This window comes from Lipotes vexillifer, unplaced genomic scaffold (genome assembly GCF_000442215.2).
Source record: "Lipotes vexillifer unplaced genomic scaffold, Lipotes_vexillifer_v1.1 scaffold1618, whole genome shotgun sequence".
Classification (NCBI taxonomy): domain Eukaryota; kingdom Metazoa; phylum Chordata; class Mammalia; order Artiodactyla; family Lipotidae; genus Lipotes; species Lipotes vexillifer.
Genome location: NW_006797412.1, coordinates 15506 through 30005, shown reverse-complemented (window position 1 = coordinate 30005; position 14500 = coordinate 15506). Strand labels below are relative to the sequence as shown.

Sequence of the window (14500 nt, the reverse complement as noted above, 5' to 3'; positions counted from 1 at the left end):
ATGGATTCACAGCACACACCTGGAAAGATAAGTATCTCTGAAGGATCCTTCCTTTCAAGAACAAAGGCTGTTGAGAATATAGATTATCCACACTATCATGCTCTCTTACGAAAACTGAACATGCCTTTTGTGAAAGGAGTTGAGGACAGACATGACTGTGGCAGAATTGAAAAGAAATGCAACCCTACTTTTCTTAAATTTCACCCTTATCCCCCTTCAGTCCTGCCAGACTATCATTTACACTATCCTTATCCCACACCGTACGGGCCAGATTATCCATTATTTCCACTTCGGGATGATGTACCCTTAGGTGACACCTGTTCAGGGTTTGTGAGTCCTGGTGGTGATGCTAACTTAAAGCCTGGCATTGGCAGAACCATACCAAGCTTGGTAGATTTCAGTGATGTGAAACCTCAACATCGAGTTCCCAGGCCAGACACAGGATTTCAGGCGACATTAAAAAGGAAAAAAATGTTACTAGAAGAACTAAAACAGGACAGGAGATGGAATTCCAGGGCAGTACCAGACATTTCCATCAGAGCAAGACTTGGAGGTAAATGAAGTGACATGGGCTTTGTAATTTTTAAACACTCAAATGAGAGAGAAGAGCATGGATCTAAGATTCAGTATTTAGCAGTTCATTTGACATAAAATTGTAAAAGACAAAATAAGGAATTCTTATTTTTAAATTATGGATTGTAAGGAAAAAGTAATAAGAATGATAAGCCTTTTATAAACCTGTTTGTAAAAAAATAGTTGGTTTTCAAAAAATACATTCATCAATATGTGGCCAACACAAAGTATATATCAGATAATTTATTCTAAACACACAGATAACCTAATTTTGCCACAAAGGAATTTATATTTAACTTTAATAATTGTGTATCATGCCTCCTTATCTGTCTCTGTCCTTTGAAAAAATTAATTTGCTGATGATTATCAAAGAGTTAGGTTACAGGAGCTGAAATGCAATGCGAAAGTAGTTGAAAGTAAATTTTGGGGTCTTGTAAGAACAGGAGCTGAAGAGAGGCAACCCCTGCATAAATAACTTCACGACATTCCTGGAGGCAGAATTTGATGGACACTCACTGACTTCTGCACCTTTTGGTTTCTCTCTAAGAAATCCCAGAGGCTGTCACAAGCCTGGCCCAGAAGTGGTGAGAAACTTCCAGAAGAAAGCCATGGGCAGTGTTCCTGTATGGAATGTGCCTGGTAGGCAGGGAGTGAAAAGAGATTAACATGTTTGAGCATGTGGGAAAGGCAAAGACCAAGTGCTGTAGCAAGAGATGCTGAGCTTGCTCTAGCCTTAAGAGGCTGCATCCTCTTCACCACTCTTCTGCAGTGCCCAGCCACAGACCAGAGGCCTAGGGAGGCTGTGTGGAGGAACAGTGACATCATTGTTTTTTGGAGCAGTGGAAGCTCATGGTTCCTGCCACTCCTCCATGAAGAGAGGCCATAGGCACTTGGGACGAGGAAGGGAGTACGAATCAGGGCAAAGATAGTAGAAATGCAAAGCCCCACAAAATAATGGTCCCAAGCCACACTCTCCAGATACCCACTCTTGAACAAGAAAAGAGCAATCTGATGAGAGATAAGCATGGGATAAGAACTATGCTTTTAATGTGCACTCCAGTTGTGGCCTCAGCAGGTAGGCTTAGGGAAATTCCTTAGTTTGGAATGTTCATGTAAATATATAAATGAGGTTCAATAACCTATTTTAAGAAATAATTATTTTATAATCCATTTGAAATACCATCTAGGGAAATAAGGTATTACTGAGAAGCAAATGCAATTCACATTGAAGGAACCATTGATGAGTTCAGGCCAGTCTTACAGCCATAGTACAGTTTTCACTGATTCTGAACTAGTGACCAATTTTCTGATCTGTCCAGGAAGGAGCTTGAGCTCAGTCTTTTGTTAATGTTTCAATGTACACTAATAGTCATTATCAAGAACTCTTCTTTAAAGGAATCGAAATCATTTTTCATTGTAGTCCTATTTTAGGCAAGTATGACACTTTGCTTGTAAGCAGAAAATCCCAACCTAGTGTAATTTTTAAGAACAATATTGATTTGTTTTCGTAAGTTTTCCGAAGAGTGAACTGTCAAAGCATTCCAACAAATTAGAGGTGAAGAAGCTAACTTATGACTGAAATAGGGATAACAGACATAGCACCAACGGTTCAGAACCAAATATACAGCTCATCTAGCCTCTATTTCACTGCCTAGATCAGTACAGCAGAATGCAGAAGATAGGCTCTAGAGTGAGATTGTCTGTACTCTATTCCTGGCAGGAAATTTACTTGCACCATGACCCAGGACTCGTTGCTAATCTCTATGCCTGTGTATCCTTATTTGTAAAATTCAGATACTAGTTATAATTTATAATAGCGAGGGCTATTTACTGTTGTTCATGTAAAAATATCTGACAAAGGAATGAACCAATAACATTTGTTAGATGTTGTAAAGTTAAACAAAGGCATGTTAAGTTAAAGTCCAGAATTTTCAGTTCCTTCATACATAAATTATCTTACAAAATTGTAGGAATTGGGGTTTCCCAGGTGGTGCAGTGGTTGAGAGTCCGCCTGCCGATGCAGGGGACGCGGGTTCGTGCCCCAGTCCGGGAGGATCCCACGTGCCGCGGAGCGGCTGGGCCCGTGAGCCATGGCCGCTGGGCCTGAGCGTCCCGAGCCTGTGCTCCGCAACGGGAGAGGCCACAACAGTGAGAGGCCCGTGTACCGCAAAAAAAAAAAAAAAAATTGTAGGAATTGAATGAATGAAGATGGGTAAAATACTTAGCAAAATTTGTGGAACCTGGTAAAGCATTTAATTAGTTGTAGCTGTTATGAGCTATTAACAGTTTCAAAGAACAACACTTGCAGTTCAGGGATTGATTTCAATATAATTTGGCCTATGCTTTCAGTGATTCTGGAAATAATCATTAATTGTAAATAATAAATACTTTCAGTTTTTAGCAAACCTAAATACACATAATTTCTCATACATTCTGATAAAGAAGGATATTTTCTCAGAATTAATTATATCACACACCATTATGCTTTCCAGTGTACTTTCATAAATATCAAAACAAGATCCTGAAAGATTATATCACTAATTTTTTGTCCTATTTCAACCTTATCTAGGCATTTAATGGTGGTCAGTTGTTTTTTGTTCCTAGTTCCATCCTGTCATGGGAGCCACACCCTCATGGCCTCATCTGAACCTAATTACCCAAAGGCCCCACCTCCAAATACCATCATATTGGGGTAGGGGCTACAACATATGAATTTTGGGGTACACACCCTCAGTAACAACCATCTTAACCATTTTTAAGTGTGTAGTTCATTGGTGTTAAGCACATTATTGTGCAGCCATCACCACTGTCCACCTCCATAACTCCTTTCATCTTACCAAACTGAAATTCTATATCCATCAAACACTAACTACCTTTCCTTCCCTCCTCTCAACCCCTACCAATCATTTTACTTACTTTCTCTATGAATTTGACCACTTTAGCTACCTCATATGAGAAAAATCATACAGTATTTTTCTTTTTGTGACTGGCTTGTTTCACTTAGCATAGTGTCCTCATGGACAGCAGTGTTCTTGCTGTAGCATATGTCAGAATTCCTTCCTTTTTAAGGCTGAATAATTTTCCATTTTATGTATATACCACATTTTGTTTATCCTTTCATCCATTAATGGACACTTCGGTTGCTTCGCCTTTTGGCTATTGTGAATAATGCTGCTATGAACATGGGTGTACAGATATATCTTCAAGATCCCGCTTTCTGTTCTTTGGGGTATATACCGAAAGGTGGAATTGCTCAATGGTAATTCTGTGTTTAATGTTTTGAGGAACCAGCTATTGTTTTCCATAGTGGCTAATCCATTTTACATTGCCACACAATGTATTAATGCACAGTTACAATTCCTTACATTCAAGGAATAAACCCCACTTGGTCATGGTGTATAATCCTTTCAAATATGTGTTAAATTCTGTTTTCTAGTATTTGAGGATTTTCACATCAGTATTCATCAGGATATTGGTCCATTTCTTCTTGTAGTGTCTTTGTCTGGCTTTGGTATCAGTTGGCCTTGTGGAATGAATTTTTTTGGAAGAGCTTGAAGTGGATTAGTGTTAATTCTTTTTTAAATATTTTGTAGAATTTACCAGTGAAGCGGTCTGATCTGGAGCTTTTCTTCGTTGGGAGTTTTGATTACTGATTCAATATCCTTATTAGTTATAGGTCTGTTCATATTTTCTGTCTCTTCATGATTCAGTCTTGGTAGGTTATGTGTTTTTAGGAATTTGTCCATTTCATGTAGGTTATATAATCGTTTGGTGTACAACTGTTCACAGTACTTTCTTATAATCCTTTTTTATTTCTGTAAAATTGTTGCTTCAAAACCTCAGGAGTTCCCCAGGTGAAATCCAAAACTGGCCCCTGTACTCACAGGGCAAGGAGAAAGAGGCAGGCTCTCCAGACAGGTAGGTGGCAGGTTTAATTACCGAGGAAACTTACTTATGCTTGTCTTAGGTGCCTTAAGATGAGTAGATCTCTGCACCCACCCTCCAGAATCTTCAAGTTTATGTAGAGGACTTAACGGGGTTCAGTCACGTATACTGTCCAGATGGTCTCAACGAAGCGTTACTCTCTCAAGGCTGTGTTCCTGAAACAGCTCCTCCTGTGGGAACAGTGGGCAGAACATACATTCATTTCAAGGACAGTGGAGGGGGTAGGAGCCTCTGATTGCCTGAGTTCAGCTCATGGGTCAGTGGGTGGTCACGTCCTCTCAATGACCTCCAGCAAAAATCAGTTGTAATGTCCCTTCTTTCATTTGTGATTTTAGTTATTTGAGCCTTCTTTCTTTTTCTGAGTCAGTCTAGCTAAATGTTTGTCAATTTTGTTGATCTTTTCAAGAACCAACTCTTGCTTTCATTGATTTTCCCTATTGTTTTTCTATTCTCTATTTTGTGTATTTCTGACCTAATCTTTATTATTTTCTTTTTTCTGCTAGCTTTAGGTTTAGTTTGTTCTTTTTCTAGTTTTTTAAGGTGTAAATTTAGGTGGTTGATTTGAGATATTTCTTCTTGAATACAAGCATTTATACCTATGAGTTTTCCTCTTAGCACTACTTTTGCTGAACCCCATTACTTATGTTTTTGTTTTCATTTGTCTCAAGATAATTTCTAATTTCCCATGTTATTTCTTCTTTAACCCAATGGTTATTTAGGGGTGTGGTGTTTAATTTTCATATATCAGTTTTTAATTTTATTCCAGTCTATTGATTTCTAGTTTCATTCCATTGTGTTCAGAAAGTATTAATATATTTTACATGCTTTCAGTCCTTTTAAATTTACTAAGACTTGCTTTGTCACCTACAATATAGCCTAGAGAATGTTCTATGTGCACCTGAGAAAAATGTGTATTCCACTTGGGTATTATGTTGGTTTGAGTGTTCTGTAAATGTCTGTTAGGTCAAATTGTTGTTTAAGTCCTCTACTTCCTTGCTGATCTTTGTCTGGTTGTTCTATTCATTATTAAAAGTAGGGTACGAAAGCCTTCAACTGTTATTGTAGGGCCGTTTCTCTCGTCAATTCTGTCAATATTTGTATCATATATTTTGAAGGTTGGATGTTTGGTTCATATAAATAAAATAAAGAATAGAAAAACAGCAGAAAAAATAACCTAAACCTAAAGTTGGTTCTTTGAAAATATCAACATAATTAACCTACCTTTTGCTATATTGAGAAAGAAAACTCAGGGAAGACCACTCACAAAGGGTATTTTAGATGTTTAAAAAAAACCAAACCTGTCTGTAACCATTAGAGGAGAGATAACACATGAATAAAAAAAAATACATAGAATAGTCCTTGAATCTTTCTTCTAAGGTTTTGGCTTCCTTAAAAGCACCTTGTTATGGAAATGTTTTATAATAAAAATAATAAGGCCTATGGGAAAATAGTGTTCATGGTAGACTCCTCCAAACTCATACAGTTTCATGGGTTACACACAAAACCCATTCACTGTAAAAATACGATCACAGTTTTAAACATGTTAAATCTCTAATAAATGAGGAAATACTTTTGTCAAGGAAATAATACAGTGCTTTCCTTGAAAAAAGACTTGATATTTGTTTGGTGGCATGAAAGCAATGAAGTGAGACTGTGGGTTATGAAGGAGAGGTGTGTAATAGCTGTTCCCAAAAGTGGCTTTTGGCAGCTCACCCCTTCCTGTGTGTGCCTGCCACTTTTCCTACCATAAAATGAGGTCTGTTTCCTTCTCACGTTGACTCTGGGCTTGGACATATGAGTGGCTTCAGCCAATAAGATATTAGCAAGCATGATGCAAGTGGAGGCCTGGTAAGTACTTGCACATTGAGATTGGTCATTTAGGGATTGCTCCCCTGAGTTTCAGTCACTATTTTGTGAGAGACCCAACCTAGATCCAGAGAGGAAGAAAAATAAGGCATTGGTCATCAGGCCCTACTGAGCTCCCAGCTAACAGTCAATACCAACTTGCCAGCCATGTGAGTGAGGTCATTTTGAACATTTTCAGCTATTGGAGCTATGCCTTATGACTGAACAATTCAGAGTCCAGTAGATGATGAATGGTTGTTTTAAGCTACTAGGTTTGAGGTTATTTTGCAGCACTAGTTACTGAAACAAGGTAGAAGAAAGGATGTCATCATACTTAGATGTAAGCATAGTGCCCCTGAGGTATATAGTTGTAATTCATTGCCCTGTTTACTTCTACTCTGGCTTAAAGTCAAAATTTTAGTTTTCTTGTTTTTCTACTTTTCTTTTTTTTTTCTAAGTAGCTGCTAGAATGGCTTCAAATCAGAGGATACCAAAAAGCACCATATTGCTGCTGATGGCATGAGAATCTACTGGAGGGTTTTCTTTGGCCAGCTGAGTCACAGACAGAATTATCCTTCTCAAAACTGAAAAGATCGTGGAATTCAGCACTGCCTCTCTCACTCTGCCTTGGCCTCTTGCCTCTGCTTATGTATTAGTTTTCTCTTGCTGCTATAACAAACTGCCACAAATTTAGCACCTTTAAATAAAGGCCATTTATTACTGACAAGTTTGTGGGTCAAAAACCTGAGCAGGCTTAACTCTGTCCTCTATTTGAGATCCAACTGCCAAAGTCAAGGTGTGCTCTTTGTTCATATCTGGAGGATCTGGGAAGAAATCTACTTTGGGGCTCATTCTAACTGTGCAGAATACAGTCCCTGACATCTGAGGCGCCCGTTTCCTTGCTCTCCGGCAGCAGGGGATGCACTCTGCTCCTGGAGTCTTCTCACATGGCCTGCTCCATCTTCACAGTCAGCAGTGCTGTGTCAAGGCCTTCTCACTTGCTACTCTCTCTCACTTACCTTCAGAATCCACAGAGGGTCCCCTGTTCTCCAGCCCTTCATTGCCACTTCTGAGTTTGCAGGTTCTGTCCTGCTTGGTCAAATATTGACTGAATCAACATCATCATTATGAAAGTGATATTACTTACTACTGTAGGTACTAATAATGTTACAACTACTAACTGATAATGTTATAAACTGCATGCCAGAAATTTGCCAATTCCTTTAAATACATTAATGGTAGTTTTTACAACTCTGACAGCAATCATTAAAGGTAAGAAAAATAAGACTCAGGGGGGTCAGGAGGTCACAGTGACACCTTAGCCAGGAAGTATATACATTATTAAGCCCCAAGTGTTGCTGTAGTCTGTTATGGAGCTTCACCAGATTGCTATCCATGGTGACCAGGGTGCTCCTGTGTTATCCCAAATCCCTCTCACAATTCATCTCACCTATGCTTAGGTATCTCTGTACTGTCCAGCTAGCTCCCAGTTTTAACATTTTAGTTCATCTTTTGCTGAGTTAGATTAATTCATGGGGCAAAGCTAAAAAGTGGAGGACCAAGTTAGAAGACCCCATGCGGTAGGAAAAGGAACTCTGTGGTACAACCGTTATCTTCACCTACACTAGTCCCCTGTCCAAACCAAAGTAATTTGCCAAAGTTATCAGTCTCTCTTATTAAGACTTACCAAGGAGGATAGGTCCAAGGCTTTCATGTCCTGACATTGTCCTACCTCTTTTGTTCATCTTCCACCATTCCCTGGCTGCCATTTCAAGATGTAGCTATACCCAACCTTCAGTAAGAGTTGTGATGCTGCTCTCACAGGGCAAGCCTACCATTGTACATACTGTTCCCCCATCTGGAATGACTTTTTTTCCTCCACTTCCCCTTTGTTATCCAAGTCATACTCAATTGTCAAGATGAGGTCAGGTCTTATCTTCAGGAAGATGTTCCTAACTCCCTACAATCTGGCTGGATTAGATGTCCCTCCTCTGCACTCCCACAGCACTCAGAGCTCAACAATGATCACAGTCACCACATTATACTGAAATTATCTACTTATATGTCTGTCTTTTCCATTTGTTCATGAGCACCTCAAAACCAGGAAACCTGTTTTCAATCTTTATACATTCATCTGCTTTCATTTGTGGTGAGGTAAATATTTGTTGAAGGCAGCTTTTATATTTGCCCATCTCTTATCATTAGGTTGAATTATCTACATAGTAAACTCCTTTGTGTCACCACCATCCCCAGTCTGTCTGCGTGCACATGCACAGATTAATAGTGCCCAAGAGATCTCTTCCAATAATAATAAATAACAAATAATTGTACACTGTTTACTTAATCTAACACATAAATTCCAGAGCGCTTCTGTTCTCACTGCTGAGAAAAGTTGTTAGATAATCCATGGAAAAATCAATACCACACAGTTTAGCTTTCTAGTAGGAAGTATTTCTGGTGGAAGAAGGAATTCCTATTGCATTGTGTACATTTGTATTTCGTACGTATGTACCCAAAGCACATACATTTTTGTTTTCAGGTTGGACAAGCCCACTGAGAGTTACTGCCTTACAGCCTCATCATGAATACTCAGAAAATCACCTATATACATTTGATGAGCAAGCAACATGTACCGTAAGGATTTCTTACTGCATAGCATTATGTAGTATTTGTAATCAATTTATTTCCTTGTCTGTATTTGATATTTTATGCCCTGTAAAAAATAGCTACGCATACTGAGTGAAGTAAGTCAGATAGAGAAAGAGAAATATCATGATATTGCTTATATGACGAATCTAAAAAAAAAATGATACAAATGAACTTATTTACAAAACAGAAATAGACTCACAGACTTAGAGAACAAACTTATGGTTACCAGAGAGGAAGGGTGGGGGGTGGGAAGAATAGTTAGGAAGTTTGGGATTGATGTGAACACACTGCTAAATTTAAAATAGATAACCAATAAGGACCTGCTGTATAGCACAGGGAACTCTGCTCAGTATTATGTTACAACCTAAATGGGAAAAGAATTTGATAAAGAATAGGTACATGTATATGTATAACTGAAACTGAATTTGCTGTACATCTGAAGCTAACACAACATTGCCAATCAACTATACTGCAAATATAAAATAAAAAGTTTAAAAAAAATATAGCTACCATTTATAAAGTACTCCTTATGGGCCAGGCACTATGTAGAAGTTCACAGTTATTGTATATTATGCATGTCTGTGCATCCCTACAACAGAACAGTACTATGGAAGAAGCATGAGTAGTTGATGATGGTAGTGCCCAACACAGGCCCCTCTACTGGCAAGTGCACCCTCCCCAGTGGCAGTAGGCAATAGCCACTAAATGTCTGCCAGCTGCCAGCTGGACACTGCACCCTCCCACATTGACCACTCAGGCTTTGGCCAATGACTGACTTCCTTGAAGAAACAGAATAAAGCTAGATTTCAGCTGAAACCACATTCCCACTGGTGTGTTTTCCTTGTCGTATCCTACACTTCACCTAGAGCACTCCCACCATGTATTAAATGAACAAAAATTGTGTTTGAGTCCCTGCTTCTGGACAAGACAGTGTTGTTATCCCCATATTATTTGAGAAATCTGAAGTCCTGTGATGTTAAGCAACTGACTTTTGACCACAAACTTTAAACCTAGATATATGTCTGAATCATCCTATGTGGATTAATAGATTCTAAACCCGTGATATTTAAATTACTTGAAGACTCCCCAAGGAATACATAGATATGACAAGGGATTTAAAAAAAAAAAAACAGCTTTACTGAGGTATGTTTTACACACCATAAAGTTTGCCCATTTAAAGTGTTCAATTCACTGGGGTTTTTTTCTTCTTTTTTTTAGGATATTCACTGAATTGTACAACCATTGCCACAATCTAATTTTAGAACTCTTTCATCACTCCAAAAAGAAACCCATGCCTATTAGCAGTAAAGATACGGATGCTTTCAAGGAGTCAATTTCCATTTCTGTTACTCTTGTCTTTACTCCTTCCTAAAGTTGAGCTGCCTGATAAATTATCTGTACTTAGAGATACAGATTGATTTCTTCTTTTCCCTCTTTCCCCACCTCTCCCTTTGCCTTTTCTAATTTTACCAAAAAGGAATGGAGCATACCGCCCACAAATCATGTACTAGGGTATATGGCCATGGAATAAAAAGGTCATTCAAAATAAATGTCACCAATGCCTCCTTTACTCAAGATGCCATCCACCCGTGCCAGGGCTTCATGTCTTTCCTTGTCTATGCACTTTTCTCTATAAGAAAATTAAAGCATTAGAAATGAGGGAGATTTGACCTGTTTTGAACTATTCTAAATTCAGATAAAAGGCAGAATTTGTTTACAAGCGTAAAGAAAATTTGTTAGTTTCACTTATTCCATCTCCAGACTCTTCAAAGAGTCTATTGCTCCTTCTGGTAAGTCCTGTGAAAGCAAATGAAAGGGAACATTAAAAGAAATTGAAGGCATTAATTAATGCCTTTTTTTTTTTCCATCTAAGGCTACAAATTTATGGCAAGACTACATGCTTTACTTAGCTATATATTGTAGAATTAGAATTCTGAAGTTTGTGCTTGTCCTGCAAAAGCTTATAGAGCATACTTATTTAAATTTAAAATAAGCTTAGACTTTTATGACAAAATCTTGATATTTTACTACCAGTAGTGGGAGCTAAGTAACATGGGACAGTACTTCCAATGGAAAAACAACTGGATTAACATTTTTTTTAATATCAAAAAGCTAATAAGGTGGAGAGAAATTACTGGGCCAATAAGAGGGTAGAAACTCTAAAATTTAAGCTATCACTTAGGGTCACTTCGGCCTTACAGCAATTTGCTGTTCTGGAAAGGGAAACTAAGCTTTAACTGAACATTTCCTAGCCTCGTGGGTATAAAACATCAAAAATTAGAATTGGTCTTTGAAAACCACCCACTACACCTGAAGGCTTTCAGTTTAGAAGTAAGGGTAGATCAATAGTAAAAAGCCTTGAACAGACTACAGCTGCTTCACAATAAAAGAGAAAACCAAGTCTTGAACTAGTATTAAGGTGATCCTAGATTGCTATCATTCCCAGAATCCAGACACATACAAATAAAACTTCTTTGGAGGATGATAGTATATTAATTACTAAGCCTCAAATTATTTCTGTCAATAACTTTTAAAATATAATGTTTAACACACAATCAACAGTAACCAAACACATAAAGAGAAAGGACACTGTGAATGAGAATCAGCAGAAATGAGAGAAAACAAAGAGAGACAAAAATTGATTCTAGACATTGGAAATATGCATAAAATGTTCAAAAAGAAAAAAGAGATTAAGCTCAAAATGTTTGTAAATAAGTTAGAAATTAGAAAATGCAAAAGTAGAAAAATGAGAAAAATGTAGTACCAGAACTTAAAAATACAGTAAGCAAAGAATAAGGTAGATGGGTGCTGTAGCAGATTAGACACAGTTAAAGAGAAAATTGGAGAACTGTAGATAAAAGAGAGGAAAATACTCTTGATGATGCACAAATTTACAAAAAGATGGAAAATACCAAAGGGAGAGTGAAAATCATAGAAGATACAGTGAAAAAGAAAAATATGTTTATTTGGAATTCTAGATGTGTAAGAGAATAGGAGAGAAGCAACATGTGAAGACACAATTATCATATCCACTGCTGTTTATTTATGGAGTTCCCTGTGGCATCCCCTCACATATTCTGCTGTACATTAAGGATTAATTATTAGTAAGCCAATCATGACAGCAGCAGCAGCAGCTGCTGGTGTCAGCCCCAGCACCAACAAAAATGGCAGCAAGAGTCCCAAAAGACAGACAAAGCAAAGAAAACACAAAAATGGAAAGAAGGAAATTTTTGAAAGTTATTTCTTCACATTGTTTATGGTAATTGCATTGTTTAGAATCTGGGCATCAGTTGTATCTTTTGTTAGGTCTTGTTGAACATGAAATTCTAGGAAATTGAAACATGATATTGTTGGTGATGGAGGATCTTAATGTGAATGATGCTAAAGTATCAGGACATAAAGAGAGATCTCCTTCAATGTTATTAGTCTTGTCAGAAGAAACTAGGAAATATCTAGATTTATTAGTAGAGGTTCCCATTGAATCAGATTCCAAGAGCACTAGAGATGAAGTCAAAGATCAAATTTAATCACTTCTTTATGAAATAGTACACACAAAACATTCAGAGAACAGAGATAGAAGACACACCAGCAGAAGAATAGCTACTAGAAGAATAGCTACTAGAAAATGAATATTTATTAGGAAATTATGTAGATGATAAATTTGAGGACCTGCAAACTAAAACATTTCATAAAGAAACTGAAGCTACATACATAGAAGTGGCAGCTTACAAGACTAATCAGGAAGTGGAAGAGAAAAATCCAGATTCCAATGAAAGACTGTGCCATGATACCAATGACATGATAAACCAAGATGATGATGAACAATAATATGAACCGCCAGAAAATGGGGAGACATAAATTCAGACCCTGCTAGGAAAGATTTAGTTACCTTCTTGAAGAAGAACAATAGGAAATGACAGACTTCAGAATCTTTGCCCCTAAAACTAGAGGAGGACCAATCTTATCCACACATCATTCACCAACTTTTTCAATACATTGCCCACAGGAAACAGGTAATTGTGACAAATCTTGTAAATTGCTGAAAAGCTCACGATCTAAAACATTTTAAATGAATTGTAGTCAATTGTAATTTAGAATACTTTTTAGAAAGAAAAATTTGATGTGATTTTGCATTTCTACATGCCTCGTTTTTGACAGTAGATCCATTGGTTTTATTTGCTTGTTTGCTCCATCTCTCACACAGCTCTTATTCTTACCCATGTTTATGTGTAATCTTCAGAAAAGATGTAGAAATTATATTGATGTAGCAGCAATTGCTTTGTCAGATTTCATATTTGTTAGTAGTGCATAACACTAACAATGTTAGGTTTATTTGGGTGACCTCTCTTCTAAACATGGATTTTTATCTGCAAAGGCACTGAAATATTTGCTAATGACTCCGGCTGATAGGAATCATCATAAACTGTGTGCCAATTAACAGGACAATGGGATACTGGGGAATATAGTACATATAGATATACTGGAACTAGATATAGTAGAATAAAACAGCACAATTAACAACTCAACCTAATAGACATACATAAATAAATCTTTTTGCAAGGACCATTTACAAAAATTACCACATACTATGCCATAAAACAAGTCTAAAAATATTTCAAATGTTTTAAGTCATACAAAGTATATTCTTTGCCCACAAGACTATTATGATAGGTCAAAACACCTTAGAAAATCATGCATTTGGAAATATAAAAATGTATTTATGAATGAGTGATGGGCCAAAGAAGAAATCATAAAGGAAACTAGAAAATATCTTGAACTGAATAATAAAATGTTGTACAACACAAGGAATATAGCCAATATCTTACAATAACTATAAATGGAGTATAACCTTTAAAACTTGTGAATCACTGTATTGTACACCTGTAGATTATATAATGTTGTACATCAACTGTACTTCAATTTAAAAAATAAAATCGATCCAGGGAAGGAAAGGCCAGAAGTGATTCCGCCATGGTTGGGACCAGCCTGGAGCCAGTGAGGGTCCCTGACTGAAGACCCAGCAGGCCAACTTTGAAGAAAACCTGGAGAGAGGGCAAGTTACAAATCATCCCCAGACTACAGGAGATACAGACATGGCAGAAGGGACTTGGATCAGGTCAGAAGCCAATTTCCCTGTGGTACCGAAGTGGATCCTGATGAATTTACCCTTGCAAGTGAAAAAGATGACATTACATACAAAACTGGAAGTTCATGAGTAAGAAGAGATTGAATAATAACTCAGACATGCCTTTTGGGGCATTTAAGCCCTGAGAAAACCCTCTGTGACCCAGAGACTCACAAAGCCAGAGGAGTTGTCATTCTTCATGGTCTTGGCATTGCCAAAGGCCTCCAGCAGGGGATTGGCATTGATGATTTGATCTTCCATAGCTCCCTGCAAAGACAAGAGCAGTCCTCACATCTGGGCTTCCTGAGCGCTCTGACAGTTTTGATTCTGACACACGCCAATCAGACCCACCTGCACTTTGCC

At 37.6% G+C, this 14500-nt stretch overlaps 2 protein-coding genes across 2 annotated transcripts; both read left to right on the top strand.

Annotated features, from left to right (window-relative positions):
- LOC103084289 (uncharacterized protein C7orf72-like) lies at positions 1–12110 on the top strand. Its single transcript, XM_007469535.1, has 3 exons — positions 1–553; positions 8903–8997; positions 11991–12110. Exons 1-3 carry the CDS (start codon positions 1–3, stop codon positions 12108–12110), a joined length of 768 nt encoding a protein of 255 aa, XP_007469597.1.
- A 17-nt stretch (positions 12111–12127) lies between these two features.
- Positions 12128–12870, top strand: LOC103084013 (aspartyl/asparaginyl beta-hydroxylase-like). The gene is given in 4 exon segments (XM_082931468.1): positions 12128–12282; positions 12343–12373; positions 12375–12600; positions 12635–12870. Coding segments are annotated over 4 exon segments (648 nt in total).
- The last annotated feature ends 1630 nt before the right edge of the window (positions 12871–14500 follow it).

Excerpts from the sequence above, each read along its gene's own strand:
- LOC103084289 (XM_007469535.1), top strand. The coding sequence starts at position 1 with ATGGATTCACAGCACACACCTGGAAAGATAAGTATCTCTGAAGGATCC. Across the intron at positions 554-8,902 it reads CATCAGAGCAAGACTTGGAG|GTTGGACAAGCCCACTGAGA; the intron begins GTAAATGAAGTG and ends TTTTGTTTTCAG. Across the intron at positions 8,998-11,990 it reads ATGAGCAAGCAACATGTACC|ATGTGTAAGAGAATAGGAGA; the intron begins GTAAGGATTTCT and ends TTGGAATTCTAG.